The following is a 24,180-nucleotide window of genomic DNA, read 5'->3' on the forward strand; positions in this document are numbered from 1 at the left end:
TAGCATGTTGAGGGGGTTGATGAGAACAGGTAAAATTGCTCAGGCAAAATACAAATACCACAGGAGTCTCTTGGCTAGTCCCCGAACTCATATTGAAAAAATGAGGAAAATTGGGATCAAATTATGGTCTAGCCCTAACCTGGTACACACACATACTACGTTCCGGTGTCCGCCATCTTGGTTCACATACTTTTGGAGCGTCTACAACTGGGCCACATCACAGCCCCCAGGCGGTAATAAATTGGTTTCTAGGACTTGGGAAAATAAAAAATTAGCTGTCTCCCATCTTAAACTTGAGTGGTGGATTCATGCAAAAAAAATAATCTCAGCACGATAATCAATTTTGCAAAATGAGACATTATATAATATTGATTTGAATCAAAAACTCTTGAATACAAATTTAAAAAGTAAAGTAAAAAAAGGGTATAATATATATGAAGTATATAAAATATTTTACTTGAATAATAACTCAGTGGTATTTTTTCTTTAAATAGTTTGTATATACGGCATTGGCTTGACTGCATAAATTGTTATAAAAAATATTAACACATTCGTTTATACTAAATTTGTTTGAGAACACATAGAATACACTTGAGCACATAGCTAATTAATTTTGATGTGCAAAAGTATACGAAGTCACATATTTCCATTGAATTATTTTGATGGAACTTTTGGTTCGTATATTGTCAGATGGTTTGGTTGCGTAATTATAAAAATAATATATAAAAATGCTATTGTATGGAATATTGATTGATATATACAGCGGTGGTTGAGAATTAGGCGATCAGAACAATTGTATAGATCTATTGGAATGTGGTGTCATTGACCTACGGAATAAGTATACAATAGGCCATAATAAAAGTAATATATTGAAATGTGGTGTCATTGACTTACGGAATAAGTATACAATAGGCCATAATATTATATAATAAAAGTAATATATTAAAATGCATAAGGACGACATTGAGAGTTATACATACTTAGATTAATAATATATTTAGTTGTGATTAACAATCAGTACCCAGGGCAGAAATATAAAATTTAAACTTATCCATGAGCTCAATAACACAGGGTTGGATTGGACATTTTTCAAATCAAATCAAGACTTGAATAATTAATTTTTGGTTGAAGTACGCCCCAATTGGCATTCAGGTATAACCTGCCACAAATTATCAGAACAGTTTTGTAGTGTACGGACTGACACAAAAATGCCAGTTAATTCAACATATTTTAATTTATGGAGAGTTTCGCTGATTGATTCTACTAAATATAATATAACGACAATGCAACCATCCCAAATAGCCTAATGCAGGGGTCGGCAAACTACGGCCCACAGGCCAAATGCAAATGTTGCCACAACAACATCATCCTTCACAATGATACTAAGTAAACAATGTTTTGTGGAGTAATATATTAAAAAACTTCACATACACTTCTTATTGTCGCAGGCTTTTAACGGAGCATAAGAAAGCAAATGCACCATAATTTTATGTTTAATGAGGCAATTATAATTAAGGCAGAAACATTGCGGCCCCCACGCTACCGGAAATGTGTATATTTGGCCTGCAAGTACATAAAGTTTGCCGACCACTGGCCTAATGTTATGAACTTGAATATGTTGGCATCGCATATTAAAGCATTGAAGTCATATGCCCACTACCTCACCCAGAGTGTTGTATACGGAGCTAAACAGGAATGTTTCAAGTTCTTTCGTGGAATATAGAAGTTCCATGTTCATGATTGAATGCTTGTTCAGAGTACCTACCGTTCAGGGCAATTATAGCCACAAAAATTATTAAAAAATGCCCCAAAAATAATAATTAATTGTTACGCTTTAGCTGCCTAAGCCGTTCGATGATATGCCCATACGGAAACGGACAAATACATTTTCTCAAAATATTCGCATTTTCATCTTATGAAATAATTGATTAAGATCTTTGATATGGTTTTGATGAAGGCGAGTTCAACATCTCAGTTCAGTATTCTATGCAGTGGAATCGTGTTGCCGGAAATCTTTGCCGGAAACTCATTCATTTTATTTTCTTACTTTCCGTGGCTTTATCTGAGAGAGACAAAAGAATTAATACAACAGGCAATAAAATGAAACTAGAATTTGTCAATATGTGCACTATGATAGGGCAGATTATTCAAACATGTTATGTTTTTGCTCTATTTATTATATCTATCCAGCTACACATTTCTCAAATTACAAAACCTATTTCTTTTGTCTGGTAAAATTACAGTATCTCTGAAAAATATTAGTCATTTACATATCAGTGGATGATTGTACAGAGCCTTGTCCGGGGGGAAAAACATAAAAATAAACGCGGTATAAAAAACTACTAATTTCTATATTATTCAAATCACCATATTCTACACAATTAGCACTGCAATAGTAAAATGGGAAAGCAACTACTTGAAATCATAAGAACTAGGGTGAGATAAAAGTGAGGCCTTGGTCTTATATTATTAATTGAAACTGCACAGCACACAGAGTGTCTCATTGAAGATAGCAATTTTGAGTTTTCATTTGAAAGCTTTCAAAACTATGTGATTGTGATATCATATATGACGATATAGTACTTTATGATGTCTAAGGGCCTGACTTTTCAAATCGAAAATTTAAATCGAATTGTAAATTATTAGAATCGGAGAAATTTCATTTAAACAAGCAAGCAACCCTTTATCAACCTCCGATACCAATGCAAGTTCATTACTAAATTCTGTTTCAAGTGATGATTATCTAACTTGTTATTTCAAGAATTTGAGACTATTCATATGGATGCATGTTGGGGAAAGTGGGCAAACCAATATTTTGCCAAAGTATCAAATGAATAAAACTATCTCACCCATCCATCATACTTGAATCCTTTTGCTTCCAATGCTTCTTTTAGTTTCATTAAATGGTTTGGATCTGGATATCCATTGCTGAAATAAAAAAGAATTCATGAACTCTGTTTGGGCATGTTCCTAGGAAAATAATGAAAATTTGGCAAATTTTCTGTTTAACAATAACAGATCCTGCTCGGAGAGTATTGAAATACAGAATTGGGTTCTAGGAATAAAAAAATTTCGGCGCTCCTGTAGCATGTGAACCAAGATTGTGGACACCGGAATGTGGTATGTGTAACAGGTTTGGGTAAGACCATAATTTTATTGCAATTTTCCTTATTTTAGTTCTATTACGAGTTCGGGGACTAGCCAAGTGACTCTGAAATTATAGCCTCACTTACTTTAGGGAGTACCAAGATTTCGTCTGAGCAATTGAGAAAAGGACAAAATGGGGCTACAAACTATGGTTCGACAAACATTTAAATTTACCATGAGCGGCCATTTTAGTTTCTGTTAAAAAATTTGATAAAACTTAATGTCAGAGATTTCGACTTTTGCTTCAAATTTTAAAAGTCTTAAATTAAAAAAATAATTAATAAAATACGACTCGAGTTTTGAACTCGATACCAAAAAAATGTCAAAATTAACTTCGCTCTCGGCTCCCGTCACAGATCCTTACAATATCAGAGAAAATGAAAATCATGCTGACTCATAAAGTCATAGCAAATAATCTTCTGTACACGATGACCAGGCAGTTTTATTAACATAGTTGGTCGGAGTGAATTATATAAAAACCATTGGTTTGATAAGTCTCTGGTAGTTATAAAACGTTAAATCCCTGTAAATTCAATAAATCATTTTCAAATAAAAAAATTAGTTTTCTTCTGAATAAAGACAGACAAAAATGATGGAATGAATCTAAATAATTTTTGGAAAACTGTTTTATCCACTATGGATTTTATGCATTGAAAATCGTGAAAAAAAAAACCCATATTATTTTATTGGCAAAAATAATTGAAATTTATTTCCTATAAATTTTATTTAGCTGTTAAAATTGGGCTCTTGAATGAACTTTGTGTGTAGTGCATTATGCAAATTGTGAAAGTCGTTTTATTCTTTCCTATTTCCTAACATTTTATGAAGTAAGTAACCACCAAATATAAAACACACAAAGTACTTACTTCTCTGGTCCTCCAGTCATATTAGTCTTATGAGGAAACTCATCATTCCAAACAATTTTTCCTCTTCTGTCACCAACTTCCTGAATCTTGAAAATCAATCCTGCATTGAATGCATCATAGAGTAAGTTGAGACATATCCATCCATCATTCCGTGGCAAATATTCAGTGAATTCTTGAGCTTCATATGAAACCCCCTGAAGAAACAAACATAACTAATCATCTCTCCTACCTGGGGGTTTGTTAAACTGATATAAATATCAGAATATCTATGAAGGTTTAGCAGAAGTTAAAAAATTTCTAACCAAATACTTGGTGTTTCTAATAAATTAATTCAACTTGACAACCCAGCAACTTAATTTAACATTAAAATCAGAAATTATAAGGTAGCTCGCTAAATATTTAGCTTGTCGTGATTTTACTGCACCATTGAATCAAATTCTAAATTAAACATAGAAGAACTAAATTCTATGAACAAATTAAATTTAAACAAACCACGAGTTTAATATTACTCAAGTTTCAACAAGCATGATCTATATATGGCTATGTTATGATTTTACTGCACAAATGGCTTCTATATTCGAACTTTTCATCAATAACAAACCTTTCAAAGCTTTGATTTCCATTAGAACTGAATTCAATCAGCATACCAGTTTAAATTAATTATAGATGGACAAAGAATGAACCAGAGTCAACCCATATAAGCATCATACAAAATACTGCCTGATTCTGTATATTTCTATGCGAAGCAATAACTCATGTGAGTGAATGCAAACACTTAGCAATACTTCTTTCAAGCTTCTGGACTGTGCAATGGCCTAACGCAGCCGCGATGTACGTACTAGTGTTACGCAACAATAGAGATAGACACTGCTTGCTGCAATTTCCCTTGCTGCAACAAACTCTGTTCAGCAGATAAATAAACTGCAATTTCCCAAGCTACATTTTTCTTATCTGTTGAACAGAGTTTGTTTAGAGTTTCAAAATAAAATCAGGCATAGAAAAGGCGTATATGACATTAGGCGTATATGACATTAGGCGCCTATATGTTTACAAATATAAAGTACACATTGATGATCACAATATTGAATTTTATTCAAATTTTTTCCATTAGTGCACCATTAGCAGTTTTTTCCTAATAATTCAGCGCCGCACAAACAATAAGTTTTGGAACAGTCGGCCTAATGGTTGAAGTGTTGGACTGAACTAAGCTGACATCACATATTGAACATCTCGGTTCAAATCCATGCCAACCACCTCACCCAGGATGAAATAAATTGGATAGGAAATGCAGAACCAGAAAATTCGAAATGATAATATCTCCTTAAATATCATTAGATATCAGTGTCTGATAGCTTAAATTTCATTAAATATAAGATAAGACAGAATTAACATATTTATCCTGGGGAGAGAAAAGCCGATAAGACGACTTAATCAAGTGGCGAACCACAGCCTCTCATCCCGTTACCATTCTATAACACGTAAGAGATTGTTTAGCCAGTTATTCGTTTTCGGAAGCATGGACTTGATGGTGGAGGAGGCTGTAACAGACCAGTGGTTACGTGAACCACCCTACTAAAAATTTGTGACTGCTTGTATAGGGCCTTGTTCCGAGCAAAAGGCATGAATAAGCATCGCATAAAAAAGTAACATGACAGTACTAATATAAGGGATGTCTTTGCCTATATATCAAAATCACCATATTTGGAGCATTTATGAAATCAAAGGGTATGACAGAAAATTTTATATTTTCCATTCACGTTTTTGTTTACATCATGTTATATTTAGTAAATTTCGACATACCGGTATATAATGATTTTGCTTATCAATTGTCAATAAGATATATATTTGTGACCCATCAATGAATCGATTCAAGAAATTCACAATAACAATAATTGTATCAAAGAATTGTAGGCAAACTATCAGATTGTGGGCATCCCTAAATATTACTGTCAACAAATTGTGATTCTTTATATATTGCACTGGTATTTATTCAGGAAATATATTTTAATTGATCGATGTTCAAATATGTTAAAGTGCAATGGGGATTGATATTAAGAACAAAAACCTTCGATTAAGAATCTTGATTCCAGTAAATCTATGATTAATTTTTCAAGCAACAATTAAATTTGTTTCATGACTCACCTTTAGACTTCCAGCAGGAAATGAGTAGGTGATGACACGAGTCTCCTCTCCTTCATATCCTGGCAGTGATTCTTGCAACCAATCCTCTGACATCCTCCCTCCAGATGGTTGTTGGTTGATGATTCTTAGACCAGAAGTAGTTTGACTTGAAGACTGAGATTCTGCACCTGGATAAATAAATCCCAAACTTGTAGCAAACAAAAATGTTTGTTCTTATTTAAGCAATAATGCTTGTGATTTTTGTGGTTATTTGAGTTTTGGGACAATGCCATGGTCTAGTGCAGGGAGGTCCAAGTTTGTTGGCTTCGCGGGTCACGCTATTACTTTTGTATTGTTCACGGGCCACAATAGTGCCAAGAATAAGTCAACAGTGCAATACAAAACAAGCACTTTTATTGTTATTGCACATTGATCATTATTTGTCATTTATCAAGCTAAAATATGCAAAACCACCAAAAAACTCACTAAAATGTGCAACAATCTTACAATATCTACATTTAGTGTGAGATTTCAAACTCTTCATAACAGAGAAAATGCCGTTTTAGATTGTCACCGACACAACTTGCACACATATCAAGCAAGCATTGGGTTATTTCCTCTCCTATATTCAGTCAGAAATCTGTTTGAATTGATCAGCTTTCTTTTCAAACTCATGTTTACAAAAAAACTTACAAATAACTGCAGATTACCTGATTACCGAACTTTATTCCAAATTTGAGATACAGGAGGGTAATACCTAACTTTTCTGACATTTTTTGAAATACTGTTTAGGCTGGTTGCGATAAACCACCCGGCAGGAATTATATTGTCCGCCCATAAAACAATATTTATTTATCAGGCATAGCCGACCTAGGTTGATAGATTCCTCAATAGATTTTTAATTTTCTATTGAGCCCTTTTTTGTTCCTGACCAAAAACATAGAAAGCCAGTTAACAATTTAAACTAGTCAAGCACATTATCCAACTTCGCAGTTGCCTCAGCTAGCCATAACACTAGTCAGTTCAGTGACACTAGTGATGTAACAATATGTTGAAAGATTTTTTTGGGCAATTATTATGACGAAACAACACCAAATACGAATTTTTGTTTACCCTCCCGCAAATGCAATGCGGGCCACAGATAATGAAGCAGCGGGCCTCTCGTGGCCCGCGGGCCTGGGTTTGGACCACCCTGGTCTAGAAGTTGAAGCGCTAAATTTAACTGTGAGATGGCATTACAGATTACACATCACTGGTTCAAACATGTTAGGTAGGCAATGCCTCACAGGAAAAATATGTTTTTTTAAAATAAAGTGCCTTTTAACATATCTACAGTGGATGCAAGTATGTGGCCTTGTTTATTAATTAACGTCTTCTAAAAATATTTAATGTAACACATATTTGAGACTAGAATTGAAGAACAATACTGACATAGGCAACTTCGAGTCGTGAATTTATTCAGTAACAGACACCTGGGTCAGAGACATCAGTTGAATTGAAATTTACTATTTTTATAGAATTTATAATTTATTCATAGATACGTTTTGGAGAGCCAGGGCTTGTAAAATTAGTGCAATTCAGTTTTGTAATTATTAATGCACTTGAACATAAAAAAGGTCTTCAATATTATCGTATTTTTTCGCCGATAGCCAATAATCTGCAGCGAATCTTTAGCCCGAAAATGAAAGTTTTGATAAGAGATATTCCAAATTCAGTGTGAGAACCCTGATTCATGAAAACTGACTGGGAAGGCGCGTTATCCCTAATTTTCAGTATTTAACATATGACAAACCTTCACTCCTATTACCATTAGGTGGTGTGGAACTGACAGTGTCATAACCTGATGCACCTCCAATGGTAGAAATTCCTTTCTCATCATCCTCTGAAGAGCTTGAATCTGGTGAGGCCAAGGGTTTCGCTGCATTTGGTTTTTCTTCAGCTTTTGAAGATGCTCTAGTTATAAATTCATCCATCAGCAAATCATGGCACTTCTCTGATCTTTTAACCAAGGGTTCAGGTCGAACTGTCTCTTTAAGAAACTCAAGGGATAAGTTTGTGAGTTTAATTAAAATAAACAAGTCTTGGAAGATTTTTCTTCTGTTTTTGACATCATGTTTCACCCATTTCATCATCGCCTCATATTTGACAGCCTCAGAAGAATACTTTGTTTCTGAAGATTTGAAAAGTCTCAGTATGTCATCCTTGCTGATATCAAGAAAATCCTTTTTCTTGCTGATTTGTTCGAAATTTGTCTCCAAGAATCGAATAATGGAGTCTTTTACTGTCGTTTGTTTAGGAGTTTGATTGGTTTCAGAGAGATTCTTCAAGATAAAGCAGTTGTCAATATCAAGGTTTGTCTCAAGTTTTTTGGCATCAGAAAACAATGCAGTTATTACGGATTTCTCAGCTGTTTTATTGTTTTTAACAATGGGTTCTCTGAGGACAGCATCCAGAAGAAATTTGAAGGGATATTTCTCGATGCTGACAAAATCAGAAACATCTGCTTTATCTTTTCCTCTTGCCCATGTTACCACAGCTTTCCATGATGTTTGGTAAGTCTCGTTTCTCATGTAACGCAAGAGGTCTGATTTGGTGACGAATGGAAACATCTCAGAAGAAATAACAGATTCGAAATTATCAATCACAACCTGTTCGGCTTGTTCTTTCATATCATGGCGATCATACATTTGAGCCAGGTTGATGACAGAGAGACAATTTATTGGAGAAATGTTAATTTCCAAGAATTGAAAACAAAGATTCGTTAATTCCTCCATTTGTAAAAGATTGGAAGCATGCAGGATATGCTGAATGTTTTCTATTTTCAAATCTGCCTTTCCTTTATACATGAACTCTACACATTGTGCGATCCCATTCTGATCGACATCCTTCATATTAACGTGACCATCATGAACTTCCTTCAAGTTGCTTGAAAACATGGCTTCAAAGTATTCTGAAGAGGCTGCCAAGACAGTACGATGCACTCGGAATGATTTTTCACCGACGTTGATGTTGAAATCGCAAAGAAATCCTTTTTCTTTGAACCTGTCATATGATGTCATGAGACGATCTGACTGTTTTGCTCTAGCCTGGTCTATTACTTTCGAATTCATCTTCATACATCAACAGACACTTACAATTTAATCCTTAAACTAAGATCTAAAAATATTAGTTTGGTTTTTTATCGAGGATAAAATGCACAATCACACGTTTATCTATTACAAATTAGCTTCAACTTTACCAGTTCAGCTCACAAACGACATTAAACATTGTGTTGATAAGTTAATAATAAGTATTTGTCTAGATCAGTTGTTCCCAATATAGGCGATATTGCGCCCGATTGGCAAATACGATACAGAAGGATGAGAATAAGTCGAAGGGGGCGATAGGGGGACAATTTTGCAAAACCTGTTTTTGTTCGACGACTGGCACATCATACATTTGATTGGTGTACCCTGCTCGTGTTCCCAGGTTTGAATCCTGTGGGCAATAATCACACGCGAAAGGGTTGCTGGACTCCTCCCCGCCGTGAGGTAGTTTGCGTAGCCCATGGGTCTGCAATCTATGGCCTGCGGGCCAGATAATTAGACAAATGGCAACACGCAGAAAAGTTGATGCTAAGTGAAGGGTTTCAATAGCGTAGAAAATATTTAAATGGAGCACCTTGGGATGCAATGCAATAAGGAAATAAAATTCATATTCTATTCGAGAGATGCATCACTGCTTGATTTTCATAAAAAATTCACTTCCAGGTTTGGAAGTATATATATGTGTGAACAATTATTTTCCAAAATGAACATTACAAAGAACAAGCAGAGAACTAGAATTAGCAACAAGACAGTGTCACATTAAATGTCATATGTAATCATCTTTTTAATAAGACGAATGAGTTGAGTTCACTGGTTGTTGCAGTCTTCGAGCGCATCCACTAATATAACTCTGGCTTATATAATACAATGTGGCTATAACTTTCAAAGTGTAAATGGGAAAGGCTATGGCAAACTGGAAAAATATAGCAATCACTAATTTCATTATAATCTAACAAAGTAAACTCTGGCATAAAATTTTGGCTCAAGGTGTGGACCATTTTTTAAACAGAATTCTAACAAAGTTGAAATTTAGAAGTTTTACATCAGAGTAAACTAAGCAGGTACTAATAATATTTTTCAAGTCCCTAAAAAGTTCACTATGTATTCATACAAATTGAAATTTTGAATAAATAACTTGATATAAATTAAAAGGGATTTGGTATAAAAGTATGTGAATTTGTCAAAGCACATTTTCCGTTTAGCTGATGTCTAGGGCTGTCCAAGCGAACCAAATATTCGAAATCGAATCGCAAATTATTCGAATCGTTTTTCGGCTTATTACCGAATCGCTAAAATTAGGTACAGAAAGCGGAAACCACCTTTGCAGGACGTTTTTCATTGGACAAGCAGCGGCGTTTCGAGCTTAGACTACTCTCGCTCCCGGCTTAACTGGTTTCCCGGTATTTCCCTTGCCTTCATTTTGTGATAACACATGTCATTCCTAATAGCACTCTTGGATTTTGATGGCTGTTGTACACTAACAATATTATAGTCATCAAAAAATATTGTCATCAGATTGCAATTTTTGAATTGTGCAATTTTTACTCTTAACACTCAACAGTTTGAGACCCAAATTTTGGAGTCCTTCAATTTTTTTGACCAGTTCATACAAGCGTGTGACCTCTGAAAACATTTTATTACAAAATACCAGCAGTAAGTAAGATGTAACTGCACATACGTTACCACAACATCGATGGGCAGGTGTTTATTGTATAATAGAGACAGATTTAGGATTGCGCAATAATATTCGATTTTTCGGCAAAAATATTCGATTCGAATCAAAAAATTATTCGATTTTGGACAGCCCTACTGATGTCTCTTCCCTGGTATATTAAGCCAAATATATGCATATATCCCCACATATAAGCCGATCCCCTAAAAATGCCCATAAAAGAGTGAATTTGTGAAAAAAAAAAAAACTCATATGAGCCGACGCTGCAAATTGTAACACGCCGTATGCACCTACTATCACAGCAAATTGTTGCAAAATTGAATTAAGTTAGCATAATGTCTTTTCGTTTGAGTCCGATCAGAGTTATGCACGTATAAGCCGACACACAATTTTGGCAACTTTTCTCTAGTTTTAAACTAGGCTTATATGTGACGATATAGTACTCAATAATTTACCAAATCAAAAATCACAATAAGTCATCCATAACTCTGCTGAGACTTCAGAGCATAATATAATCTGATTCCCTGATGCTGTAATTACATGCACAAATTGGTACACTTTAAAAGCTGTTTGTGTATTCAGCTACAGGTAATATTTTATATCAAATCAGTTTTACGCTATTAGTCTACAAATTGAAAGGTTCAGACAACAGCGCTAAGTTCAATTCAAACTAGGTTCTGTCACTCATATCAATTTTGGATAATTGGTTTTCCTTAATGCCAACCTTGCCATTCATTGTATCCTGGAATCAAAAAATATTTATCTCACACAAAAGTATTTACTACAGCGGCTCCAAACCGGGGGATACAGAGCGGTCGGAAGAGGGGGCAAGGCGCAGAATTGATTTCCCATTTGCCTTTACAGGAAAACTCCCCATTCTTACTAGTTTCATTGCCTTATATGGTTATTTCACAAGGTGTTTCACATTGTTGAGCATGAATTGTTTGAGCATAATGGGATTTGAAATCTACCAATAATAATAACACTATAAATACCCCTGAAATGATGAACAGAGGGGCCCTTAGTGCTAAAAACCTCCGGAAGGGGACCATTGGGAACCACTGACTTATACTGACACTGCAATATAACTGAAGCAAAATGCAGTCAATTGTATTTTGATAGTGTGTGAATTATTACCTGTGTTCCAGCAGCAACAATATAGCAGATTTCAATGAAAATTGTCAACACTTTGAGAGTGATACCACAACCCAGGTGTTATATAAATCCCGCTCAACTGCCCACAAAATATATGATATTAATAAGATATACCTACTACCAATGGAAGCTATCTATCTATCTACTTACGGTATCTATCGACAACAGTTACGTAATACAAAACTGGAATTAGACCGTTGCTCATATTTCCTAGAAAATTCTGTGTTGCAGAAGTGGCATTTTTTTTGTAGTTGCCCACAAATTGTTATCATCGTTTCTTCAGTTGCTTGCTCATACCAAGCTATAGGATAGGATTTACATATTGATCCCGGGAAGAGGAAAGCCGATAGGACGGCTTAACCATAGGGCGAACCTCCCACAGCAGCGAGAAGTCCAGCAATCCTCTTGCACATGACTATCTCTACATGGGATTCAAACCTGCAAACCACGCAGAGTAATCAGAACTGAGACACACCGTAGCGCTGCCAATATATCAATATACTGAATCTGAAGAATAATATGGATGTTAAATTTGTCATACAAATTAATTTACTGAGCACAATCTTGGACTTTTTAAATATCCTGTTGTTCACTAATTCTCTGATATGTTTATAAGTTCTTTAAAATAACATTATCTTCTTTTCAAATTAATATTGTGCAACAAAGTTTGGCCGGCAACAGTTTTCTATGTTAGTCCATGCATATGCAACAATGTAAACAATTTTTATTTGGACATGAGGGGCTGGCTTGCATTATTTTGGTAATGAAAAAAATCAAATACTCTACCAGGTCATAGTCATGTACTTTATCGAAGTATTTTATCTATGTTAAAATGTAATACTGCAGGAAATCCGTTTTTATCAGCGGTATTCGGACACGGCCTAACTGTAGCATACATGATGCAAACATTTTTGGGTTTTGTACCATTCCTAGTAAACGCAAGAAAACTGCTAACCTTTCTGCTATTACAGGGTAGTTCTCATAATTCTGTACTGCTGATCTGTACATCAGTTCAGGAAAAATGTAAGTAAAACAGAAGATAGCTAAAAAGAGATTTATAGCCACTTACAACCACCAACTTTCCCAGCACTCATACAGCTGTTGTGAATCAAGCAGAAAACAAAGAACTAATAATCCTGGGGGTTTCAACGAAATCCCACACAGAAAAAAAGCTTCCCATCAAAAATATTTTTTTTTCAAATTAACAATTTATAATCAATCCTTCACACAATTGAAGTTTACAAACAATAAAACAAATTTTTCACATTACTTAAGCTTATTACTTAGACTTATTCAGTAATTAGGGGTAATATTCGCAAACCATGGAAGACTATACAAAAAAGATTAGATTTATTAGGGGGGAACACTATGATTCCATGAAAAATATATGCAAGTCTGAAGGTTTAAAAACAAAATAAAATACCATCAGAAACTTGCCAACTACTTTGGACAAAGATTTTTATTAGTCACAAGTTGAAGTACAAAAGAACGGTGGGCAACAATCTTTATGAGAAAAATGTCATAAAAAAAATCAAAAATCTATTTTACTCACATTTAATGCAAACTCAACAATTTGGGACCAAATTCAAATATCAATTCGCTTTTGGAAGTAACTTTAATCACAAGCATGTGTTTTATTCACAACTCTGTAGAGGCTTTGAAAATCAACAAAAAAGAGATTGTTTCCATATTTGGCGGAAACAAAAATTTGATACCGTGATTTTGAAAAAATTTTGAAGCCACGAGTATCATATAATAAATGATCAGAAATGAAGTGTGATTTAAGGTTATATAAGCCTTCAAAATTTTAGATGACTGTCACAGTCTTTCGCGACTCCTTATCTATTGCTAAGAATCTCTCACTTGTATGAATTCTTTTCTGTATAATTACATTTCTTATGATTGTCATTATACACGTTTGTTAATTTTTTGTGCTTTAATTTTTGTGTTTATTCTTGCATGTTAGAAATAAATCATCTGAGTCTGTAAGAATAAATTTTTCGTGTATTCCAGTTTTCTGCTTGCTTTGAAGAAAAAAACAATGACAAGACAATAAATAAATTTTGAAGGGGGCTGACTTCGATGGCCGCATGGTTGTAGCGCTCCTTCCAGTCTATACCGAAAAAAGTGTATTTTTTTATAGCCATTATTTATTTATTATTATGACTGTTTTTTTCTAGTTGACGAAATAAATCTCTCTCTTTCTCAATATGGTGTTAATCATTCAATGAATTTAATTTTGATCTTATAATACAAAACAATGTAACAACAGCAAACCACACGGAGAGCAAACATAACTCGGGATGAATTTGAGTATGTATGCGCACCATATCCACCCAACATGACGACAAATGCAATCTAAAATTATGAGGTTTAAAGAAATTTGTAATAAAAATATTTGTAGCAAGGCAATAGATTTCCAGCAATACTAAACAAAACCTGGTGTCCATACTCATGTTCGCAGTGGACACACGAAAACATGTTATAAAAAATAAATTACCTCCTATTCCAAACATCACTAGTTTTAAACCAACAATCCACCTCAGCATGAAATATGTCCTCCATATTAATGTAGATTTAAAAGGTTTAAAAAGCACACAAACACATATCACAATTCAAATTTCATTATATTAGAGAATCTATAAAATGCCATAGAAATTTGATTTTCACTCCCAACAGGGCAAGCAAACACTGACATGTAAAGAGCTATTTTTTTTGAAACAACCTACTGTAAATATTTTTTGGGGTCGATATTGTCTACTCAATTTATTACACACTAGATGAGGTGGTGTGCATGGAATCAAAGATGTGTAATACATGTTAACCACTGAGCCATCGCTTCTGATTGTTAGGGCATACATAATCCAAACTTTTCGTGAATAACTAGTCTGTTGTTATTACTGGTTTGGGGATATTAGTGCATGTTTATCTATGTAGGGACATGCTGTGTCTTCTAGTTTCGCAGAGTTGTGAAGCTAACTATGATAGACAGATACTTTTATGGCCATCGCACATTAGGGAACATGATGATTCTTAAAGAATCTAGTCGAACAAATGTTGGTTCAGCATAGTTAAAATTGGACCAAATTAGTACACTCATGTCATGAATAATTCATTATATTTTGCTGTAAGTGTTCATTTTGAACCAGTTCTTTAGTGGCCGCTTATATCGCTGAGTTTTGTTCAGTGCGATCATAGTCTGCTCCGAATTGACCCGCTTAAAATAAGCAACAAAGCCGACATATTTTCAATCTAACCTCATTCAATCCTTTCCCTAAATTTTCTAGATTTAATGGGTGTTCATGATTTGAAAAATGTTCCGAATAGAAACATTAGATTAACTATATATTGGTGACGCTGTTGTTCACAGGGGAATCCCCCATTTAAATCTAACATTCCAAGATTCCTCAAACTTCGACCATTCGACCAGCCGTTACGTGAACCACCAGTCCAGCATTCTTCTCCCACATAATCAATGCGGCATGGGATTCGAACATCACGAGATCACGAGATCCCATATGTACCTAAGTTGCGCAACAATGGAAATTGGCCGCCATTTTCGATTAACGTCGCCTGCGAGGTTACGGTGGTTGTGCGTGATCCTCGGCTAGGCTGGTAACTTCTGCTATAAAATTATAGGCTGCTCGGCGTCTAATTGCAGCGGGAATAGCAAACAGTGCAACTCTTGAAGCTATCATCAGATGCCGAGTGAAGGAACGAATGGGGAAATAATTGTAGAGGCTGGAAATCCGGCCCTGGCATTTCGTTGTGTGAGGTTAGTAAAACGAATGGCCTAATGTCAAACTGACATCAGGAAAGACAGGCTAGGAATTTGCAGGATGTACAGAGTTTTAGGATGATGTCACATTTAAATATTTATATCACGTTGCCCATCCGACTCACTAAAGTTAGCCCAGAAAAGTTACCGGTATCTAAAGTTAAGATGAACTACAACGATTTTCTAAACGCTGGCTTCAGGTGTCAGTATCAGTAGTTTATTTTTACACATGCCGAAAATACACATTATACGAATAGGATTAAGTAAAAAAAGAAAAAAAATGCATTTTAGTGTGAAGGAAGACGCGATAAACCAGTAATGGTTATCGAGCAGCGTCACCTACAAGGAAGTCTAACATCAAATTTTATAAAGGAGTAAAAAGACGAACATTAAATACTAAGAGAATACGGAAATAGAATATATTCAGGCGACCCGAATATCCGAGTCTCGTTCATAACGAAGGAAGCAAGCGACTCCAGTCACAACAGGCGGGGTAACCATGTCAACCGTGTTTTATTAGATATCAGAGTGATAAACCATAGCATTATGAAGTAACTATGGATAAACGGGCTAAGAAACCACGCTTGTCAGCTACAGTAAGGGCCATTGTTTTGGGGGTAGTACCTCATTCGGAAGACATTAATAACAAACAATATTGGAATTCTACAGTGGCCTGATGACTGGGTGCTGGTGGCAAATTCATACATGAACAAAAAAAGAGATCAAGTTAAAAAGGTAAACAAAATTCTGGTAAATACTAGATTATCGTTGAACCAAACATAAGTTAGATCTAGCAGAAATCCACAAACAGACTGCTGATATTATTGAAATAGGCTACTGAAGGCAATTACAATGCAATAAGAGATCTGAAATATAACTTATAATTTTAGATCATGTACCACATGGCTATTGTGGTATAATTTCAACAAAAGTGAGAGCACTTATGTTTGACTGCAGGTAACAAATGCAAAAAAAGATATTGGTTAATTCAAAACATGAAACCTCGAGTGTGACTGCACTTCCACAGATATCTGTGGATTACAGGAAGAATAGAAACAAACTCATGTGCAAAATAAAAAGTATAATAAATATAAGACATGATTATTCATTTCTCTGCATAAAATTAAACAGTCCTTGTAGAATTCAAAAAAAGTAAGCATGGAGATTCATTTCACTGTGCAATATATGAAGTAAACTAAGAAATAGACAGAAATAACCATGAATATCCATTCCACTGTGCAGTATCAAAGGTGCAGAACGAATTCAACAAGAATAAGCATGAAAATTTATTTCACTGTGCAGTATATAAAGTAGGCAACAACAAAAGAGTGAATATTCATTCCACTGGGCAATATATAAAGTACGACAAAAGTGTGACATAGAAAAATAAGCATGAAAATTTATTCCACTGTGGAATATATGAAGTAATAACAAGAATAATGAAGTAATAAAAACAAACATGATTGTTTCTTCCACAGTGCAGAAAATTGATTATTAAAAGTATCAAGTCAATCAATTCAAGAGGCTGTGGATCAGATCAAGCAATCCTGGCAATGACAAAGAGGAAAGCTGACAGCACATCAACTCTAGGTGCTGGCAGGTGACAGGTAAGAAGAGAGCATGAATTTTTTAAATTTAAATTTAAAGATGTCATAAGTGGAGTCACGTAGACTGAGGGGAATACTGTTCCAAATTAGTACACCTTTGTATTTTAGGGAATTTTGTGTTAAGCCTAGGGAAAAACGTGGTACAAAAAGATTAGACTTAGTCGAGGAGCGGGTATTGTGCTCATGTACATTACTAAGACTTAGAAAATAATTGTCAAAAGCTGCGGGTAGATTATTGTTGTGGTATTGGTGCATAATCTTGGAGACCTCTAATTTGTAGATGTCTGACAATTTTAGCACCCTGGTCTTATGGTATAGGATGTTTAGGTTGGAACGAAAAGGAGCTCTAGCGAGAGTTCTAACAGCTCTATTTTGAAGAACTTTTAATTTATGCAAATTTGTTTGGGAGGCAGCCCCCCAAGCAGCTACAGCATATTGTATATATGGTTGGAACAGGGCAAAGTATACGGTTCGAAGGGTTGCGTCATGTATATACTGCCTGAGCTTTCCTAGAATACCTACTGATCTTGAAAGTTTCCTATGTATTTCAACAGTGTGGGTGTTCCACTTTAATTTGTTGTCAATAATGAGCCCTAAATATTTGTAAGAGTTGACAATTTCGAGCGAGATTCCTTTAATTCTGATTGAGATATTTGCGTGTCAGTGCGAGTTTTCGGGCTGAATAACATCACTTTTGATTTGTCAACATTCACTGTAAATTTGTTACAGGTCATCCAATCATGTATTTTATTAATTTCAGAGTTCACTTTATCTTGGAGCGTATTCAAATCTTTTGAGCTGTAAAGCAAACAGGCATCGTCAGCGAAAAGTTTGGTTAAGAAGTTGGAGCAGGACGACAGATCATTTATTGCGACGAGGAAAGCAAGCGGTCCCAATACAGAACCTTGAGGAATTCCACAGTGAATAGGGAGCATGGGAGACCTATTGGAATCCACCTCGACAAATTGTTGTCGACCGGACAGGTAATCACAAAATAAGTTGCCTGTAGCACCTCGAAAACCATAATGTCTCAGTTTGTGTGAGAGAATAGTATGATTGACAGTGTCGAAGGCTTTTTTAAGGTCTAAGAAAATACAGCAAACAAATTCACCTTTGTCCAGTTTATCATATATATAGGAAATTAAATCTAGAATAGCATGGTTTGTGGAATGATCGGATAGAAATCCGAACTGACATTTATTGATTAAGTTGAATTTTGTACAAAAATTGAGCATTCTTTTATGTAATAATTTTTCTAGGATGATGCCAATGGAGGGTAAGATTGAAATTGGTCTGTAATTTGAGGGATCATTATTTTCACCATTCTTATAAACTGGTACTACTCGTGCGATCTTAAGTGAAGAAGGGAAAGTACCTAATCTAAAAGACGAATTGAAAAAATAACATAGCGCTGGCGAAATGATATCAGCAGTAGACTTAAGAAAGTGGGAAGGAATACCATCAGGCCCAACAGCTTTCCCTTTTTTAGGTTCAATATAATCTGCAAGATCTCGGCAGGTGACGTAAGCTCAAGAAAAAAAGAATTTCGCAATGGAGTACCTAAGAAGCCGGCAAAAGACACTGGGCTATCAGGGAGATTATCTGCGAGTTTCTTCCCTACTGTGGAGAAAAACTTATTAAATTCATTGGCAACCAGGACAGGGTCTGTCACTCTGGTTCCATTTTCAAGCTTTAATTCTGTGACGGAGGTGTTATCTCTGGACTTAATTTTAATAATGTCATTGATCGTTTTCCATGTACGTTTAACATCACCTCGGTTGTTCACGAGGACATTACGATAAAATAATTCTTTAGATTTCCTCTGCAAATGAACCAACAAATTTCTATACTTTTTGAAGTGATCACGCTGGGATGGACTACCCCTCAAGAACTTGTTTTTGTACATGTTATTTTTGTGTTTGATAGACTTGCGAATTCCCTTAGTGATCCAAGGTTTGGAGTAAAGTTTGTGATTTTTGCGAGATAAGGGTCGTAAGGGGGCATGTTTGTTAATTAACCATTTCAAGTGACCAAGGAAGGTATCGAAAGAGGTATTGAAATTTTCTTTGCAAAAGGTAGCACCCGTATAGTTGTTACACATCAACTCAACATCGGACCTAAAAGAATCGATACAAAATTTTGACATATCGCGCTTCATGCGAGTATTGGTCTTTAAGCCAACATTAACACCCGAGATTGTGCATGCTATAGGAAAGTGATCAGTCATGTCACTGAGCAAAATAAATGATGAAGAACATTGGTTAATGGTGTTCGTATAGATATGATCTATAAGGGTGTGAAAAGTTGAGGTGAGTCTAGTGGGTATCGTTATCACTGGGAAAACATAGTAAGACATGAGCATGTCCAAATACATGGCAATGGAATTATTATACGTGTCGAGTAGGTTAATGTTAAAATCACCCAGTATCATGAATTTTTTTTTAGTCATAGCCAGTATTTCGAATAGGCGAGCCATTGCTAGGGTAAAAGATGGTAAATTGCTTTTTGGGTGGTTGTAGATAACACCAATAATGAGGCTCTGAAAATTCAAGCTGGGTTGGGAGAACTTGAGCTCGATCCATATATCCTCACAGTTAGGAAATGTTAAATTAAAATCTTGGACTAATTGGCAATCTAAATTATCTTTAATGTACAAACCCACACCACCTGCTTGAGTTGGAGAGGGAACATGATAAAAGGTGTACCCTGGGATGTCCACATTAACAGGCATGGTCATATTATTGATCCGGGTCTCACTAAGAGCAATCACATGGGGGAGAATATGAAAATTTGAAGTTAATTCTATTAAGTTATCAACATATTTAGCAAGTGATCTGATGTTAAGATGTATTAGAATGAGGTCGGATGGTAAGAACCTGGAAGAAGCCTCATTGATCTGACTTATTTCAAGGTATTGACTTTGAATTGAATCGTCGCAGGAATAAAGACTTGTTGATTCCCAATTTGAGTTGGGAGGATAGTTAGTTAAATTATTGAATGGGAGGATTGAATATGACTACATATAAATGGCCATTTATTATAGGGGTATGAAATATACAAGAGTTGCAGTTGAAACAATTGGAAAGTTTCTCGAATCTGACAATATTTGGCAAAAAGACATTATGAAAGGATTTTAATGAAATATTAGCACTTATCTGATCTTCTTCATTATTTATTGATAAAGTATTAGTTTCTTTGTTTTTTTTCACCAAAACTCTTCCATTGGATGTCCAAAGAAAAGCGTATCCGCAACGATTTTTTAGGACTTTCGCTTGGTAGAATAAGTTTTTATTTTTGTCTGTTAAGTTCTCGACAATGAAAGCTTTGGATAAGTTTGATGGAGATGTTGATTTCGCAGCAGATCTTATAAGGTGACGGTTTTTGATAATTTTATTTCGGATCTTTCTGTTTGTGAATTTGGCAATAACAGGTTGATGAATTTTGGAGTTATGCGTTGGAGATCGATGAGTAATGGAGATGTCGCAGGGTTTGATGTCAACCTGAATCATTTTGCCCACCTCCATCACCAGTTTGTCGGTGTCTTCATTAACTACAGGGGCAAGACCATGGAACTCTAGGTTGTCCAGTCTAGAGCGCCTTTCTTGTTCTTCAACTTTTTCGGTAGTATAGAACAGTTCGTCCTCAAGATCGTAAACTAGGTCTTCGAGTTCACGAATTCTTTTATTGCACTTTTTGAGGTTGTCTTCCATTAATTTCTGTTTAGCAGTTATCTCGTCATACTTATCTGATTGAAATCTTTGAGACTCCCTGATTGAGGTGATGTCTTGTTTGATTTCCTTCAAAGAATGCATTTGTTCTTCCAAGCATACTTTGAGGTCAGGGCTCATAGGTAAGTAATCTGAGGAGATGTTACCGGCATTGAAATTATCCTCAATGCATTTAGCAATAAGAGTAGGAAGTTGGATCTCTATATTCCTCTGTATTGCTTCTTGTAGATTTAGGTATAAGTCAGTAGGTCTATCAAGTTGGTGTATAGTAGGACCTATTGGAGAGAGGCCAGGATCTGGTAGGCTTCTGGTGAGACGTGGTTTGGGCTTCGGCTTTTCAGTGTTGTTGAAAAAAGCATTGTTGGTGTTGTTGTTTGACGTATCTGACATATTGCTGATAGGATCTTCAAATTACAGCGATTATATTTGAGTTAGACTATTTTAGGGTTTAAACCTTAATCAAATAGCGAATAAGGATTAGGAAAACTGTATTTAAATCATCCTAAGTAATGCAAAGTCAGAAATCAGTGCATTGAATGTATAAGATTGACTGTCATGATTGCTTAGAGTCCTGCGGTCACAACAATTCATAGTAGCCTAATTAGCAGCAATATGAATAGACAATTCGGGGCTTAGTGGAAATAATGCTTTATCTTTTGAATTCTGATCTTCTGAACTGAATGCGTGTTTAGTTAAGTCACTGTCAATTTGAACGCTTGCTATTTCAAAAATAGGTTCATTTTATAACCTACAACTCATTCCATTTTCAGACTCATTTTTAAAAGTATCAATTTGAACCGAAGAGGACATATAAATGGGAAAAAATAAAATGGGATATAGACAATATCGATGAGCCTCATCAAAAAATTCAAATCATCAAAACCTGAATTAGCTAAAATATTGACTGAGATGAAATTTCAAAAAAGAACAATAAGCCTACAGTGAGTTTTGAATGCCAAAGTGATCTGTAATTTGTAATGATTGTCAGTTTGAAATGAATCATTTCACCTACGTTTTAGGTTCCATCAAAACATCCTACTCCGGGTGCCACCAGGACAAACCAGTTGTGTCAGAAGCCTATAATGTTGGGTCATATACAGCACAAGAGTGTGAGACTGCTGTCTAAGCCTCAAGAATGACTACAGAAGGCTGCTGTTTTTGCATATGATGTATTGTAGACTGTAGAGGACGCAATTTGATGGTTACTACTGTTGCATGTGTCCAGAACCACATTACACTGTGTAACGCACATTTTGTTACTGGCTTCTGATTATTGTTTTCTGATGAACAGTTACACACCAAAACTGAGGCAAATGGATTTCACCCAAATCTCTTTTTTTTGGGGGGGGGGGGGGGGATATAAAACAACATAAAACTTTTATTATAACACAGGGGTGCCATTTTTTGTTTTTTTAATTATCCAAATTTTTACAAATTAAATATTTTTTTAGCGATTGAAAGACTTAAAATTGAACATGAAAACAAAGATTATTTGTCAAAGTCAATTTCATGAATAGGCACTCATATGTAGCCACCATCGCTTGGCTGACATGGGCAGTCCCGATCTCGTAATGGAACTAAGATAAGGAAAGTTGGAATAAAAATTGGGCCTAGCTTTAACCTGGTACACATACTGCGGGAGTTTCTATTAATGTAGACTTTTTCATGTCTTTGTTATTTAATTGTTGAAATTTCTATTGTTGGTCAATCGAATAGCAATTCTTTTCCATGTCTTTTATATTTAGGTATTAGGTATACCTGCTATTGTCATTGCTTCGTTTTGTAAACACGATTCGCAAGATGTGAATTATTGAATTTTCCTATTGATTGCCCCTTTTGTGTGAGTCAGAAACGTTTTCAAACCCATCTGCTAAAACTTATTGATAAGTATTAACATTTTTGGAGTGCAAATTTGTAAAAGTCCCAAACATATGCAATTTTCAGATTACTTTTTTTTATTTTCAGATTATAACATTTTCAGATTATGACAAAGCTATGAATAAAATTTCTCTTGCCCTATCCAGTGTGTTAGTTTTTTTCAGTAATGTGTATGTAAGCCTACCACTGAGTTGCACTCTATTATTTTTCACGTTCAGACACATTCTCATCACACATTCACATCAATTCCCTGATCCACTTTGTATATATAGTCAGCCTATTTTTTCTTCCTGATTATTATCGTCCAAACCCCATCAAATTTATTAAGCAGTTAAGTATGAATTTCCATCACATTATTCTGGCCTCTTTAGATTGTTTTATGTAACGAATGCAACACCGGACACCCCCGACGCTTTTTTTGTTTGTTTTAAAAACACACATTTATTACATTGTTTTTATCTAAGGATACCCTTATTTTGTTCCCAAATTTATTGTAAAAATATTATCGTAATAGTTCAAGTTTTGCCACTGGTCATCTTTCAGTGATAATCTTAATCACATCAGCGTATAGCTGACTTCGATGACCATATGGTCGTATCGCTCCCTCCTGTCCATACCAAAACAGTTTATTTGCTGTGGCTATTTTATTGATGACTATATTTTTGTAGCTAGAGTGGTTGTATTTTTGGTTGACAAAATAATGAAATCTCTCTTTCTCGTTGTACTGCCATTGGTAAGGACGTTTACAATTTAATTATGCGGCTAAAGTGTCTAAAAAGGGCGAATTTATAATGTAACATTGACATCAATATTTAGCTACAGTCCCATTTGACGTCGCCTTTACTGTCGAAAAATTTAGTTTGTTTTAGTCATTTAGGCCTGTTGTAGTGTGAAACTGTGTTTGTCTACCAGAGAGGGATCAATTCAGTTTAATTACAATTACTTCCCTAAATTTTTTAATAACATAACAATTACTCCGTGCAAAAAATATCAAATTACATTTATAATTATAACATTTTGGTATAACAGCATGCCTCAGTGATGCTCAAAGATTTAAAAAAAAAAACTCTGACAATGGTGCAGGAAGTGGTAAAACACAGTTTTCGGGAGAGTTTGTTTGATGTTCATCCATTTCCAAAATA

At 35.1% G+C, this 24,180-nt stretch overlaps 1 protein-coding gene across 1 annotated transcript; it reads right to left on the reverse strand.

Moving 5' to 3' along the window:
- Nucleotides 1-271: 271 nt before the first annotated feature.
- LOC144423070 (uncharacterized) lies at nucleotides 272-10,922 on the reverse strand. Its single transcript, XM_078113275.1, has 5 exons — nucleotides 7,927-10,922; nucleotides 6,156-6,322; nucleotides 4,014-4,207; nucleotides 2,850-2,928; nucleotides 272-2,062 (listed from the first exon to the last, which is right to left on the reverse strand). Exons 1-5 carry the CDS (start codon nucleotides 9,248-9,250, stop codon nucleotides 2,036-2,038), a joined length of 1,791 nt encoding a protein of 596 aa, XP_077969401.1. The 5' UTR covers nucleotides 9,251-10,922; the 3' UTR covers nucleotides 272-2,035.
- Nucleotides 10,923-24,180: the final 13,258 nt, after the last annotated feature.

The sequence above is a fragment of the Styela clava genome, chromosome 5, assembly GCF_964204865.1.
Source record: "Styela clava chromosome 5, kaStyClav1.hap1.2, whole genome shotgun sequence".
In the NCBI taxonomy this organism is placed as follows: domain Eukaryota; kingdom Metazoa; phylum Chordata; class Ascidiacea; order Stolidobranchia; family Styelidae; genus Styela; species Styela clava.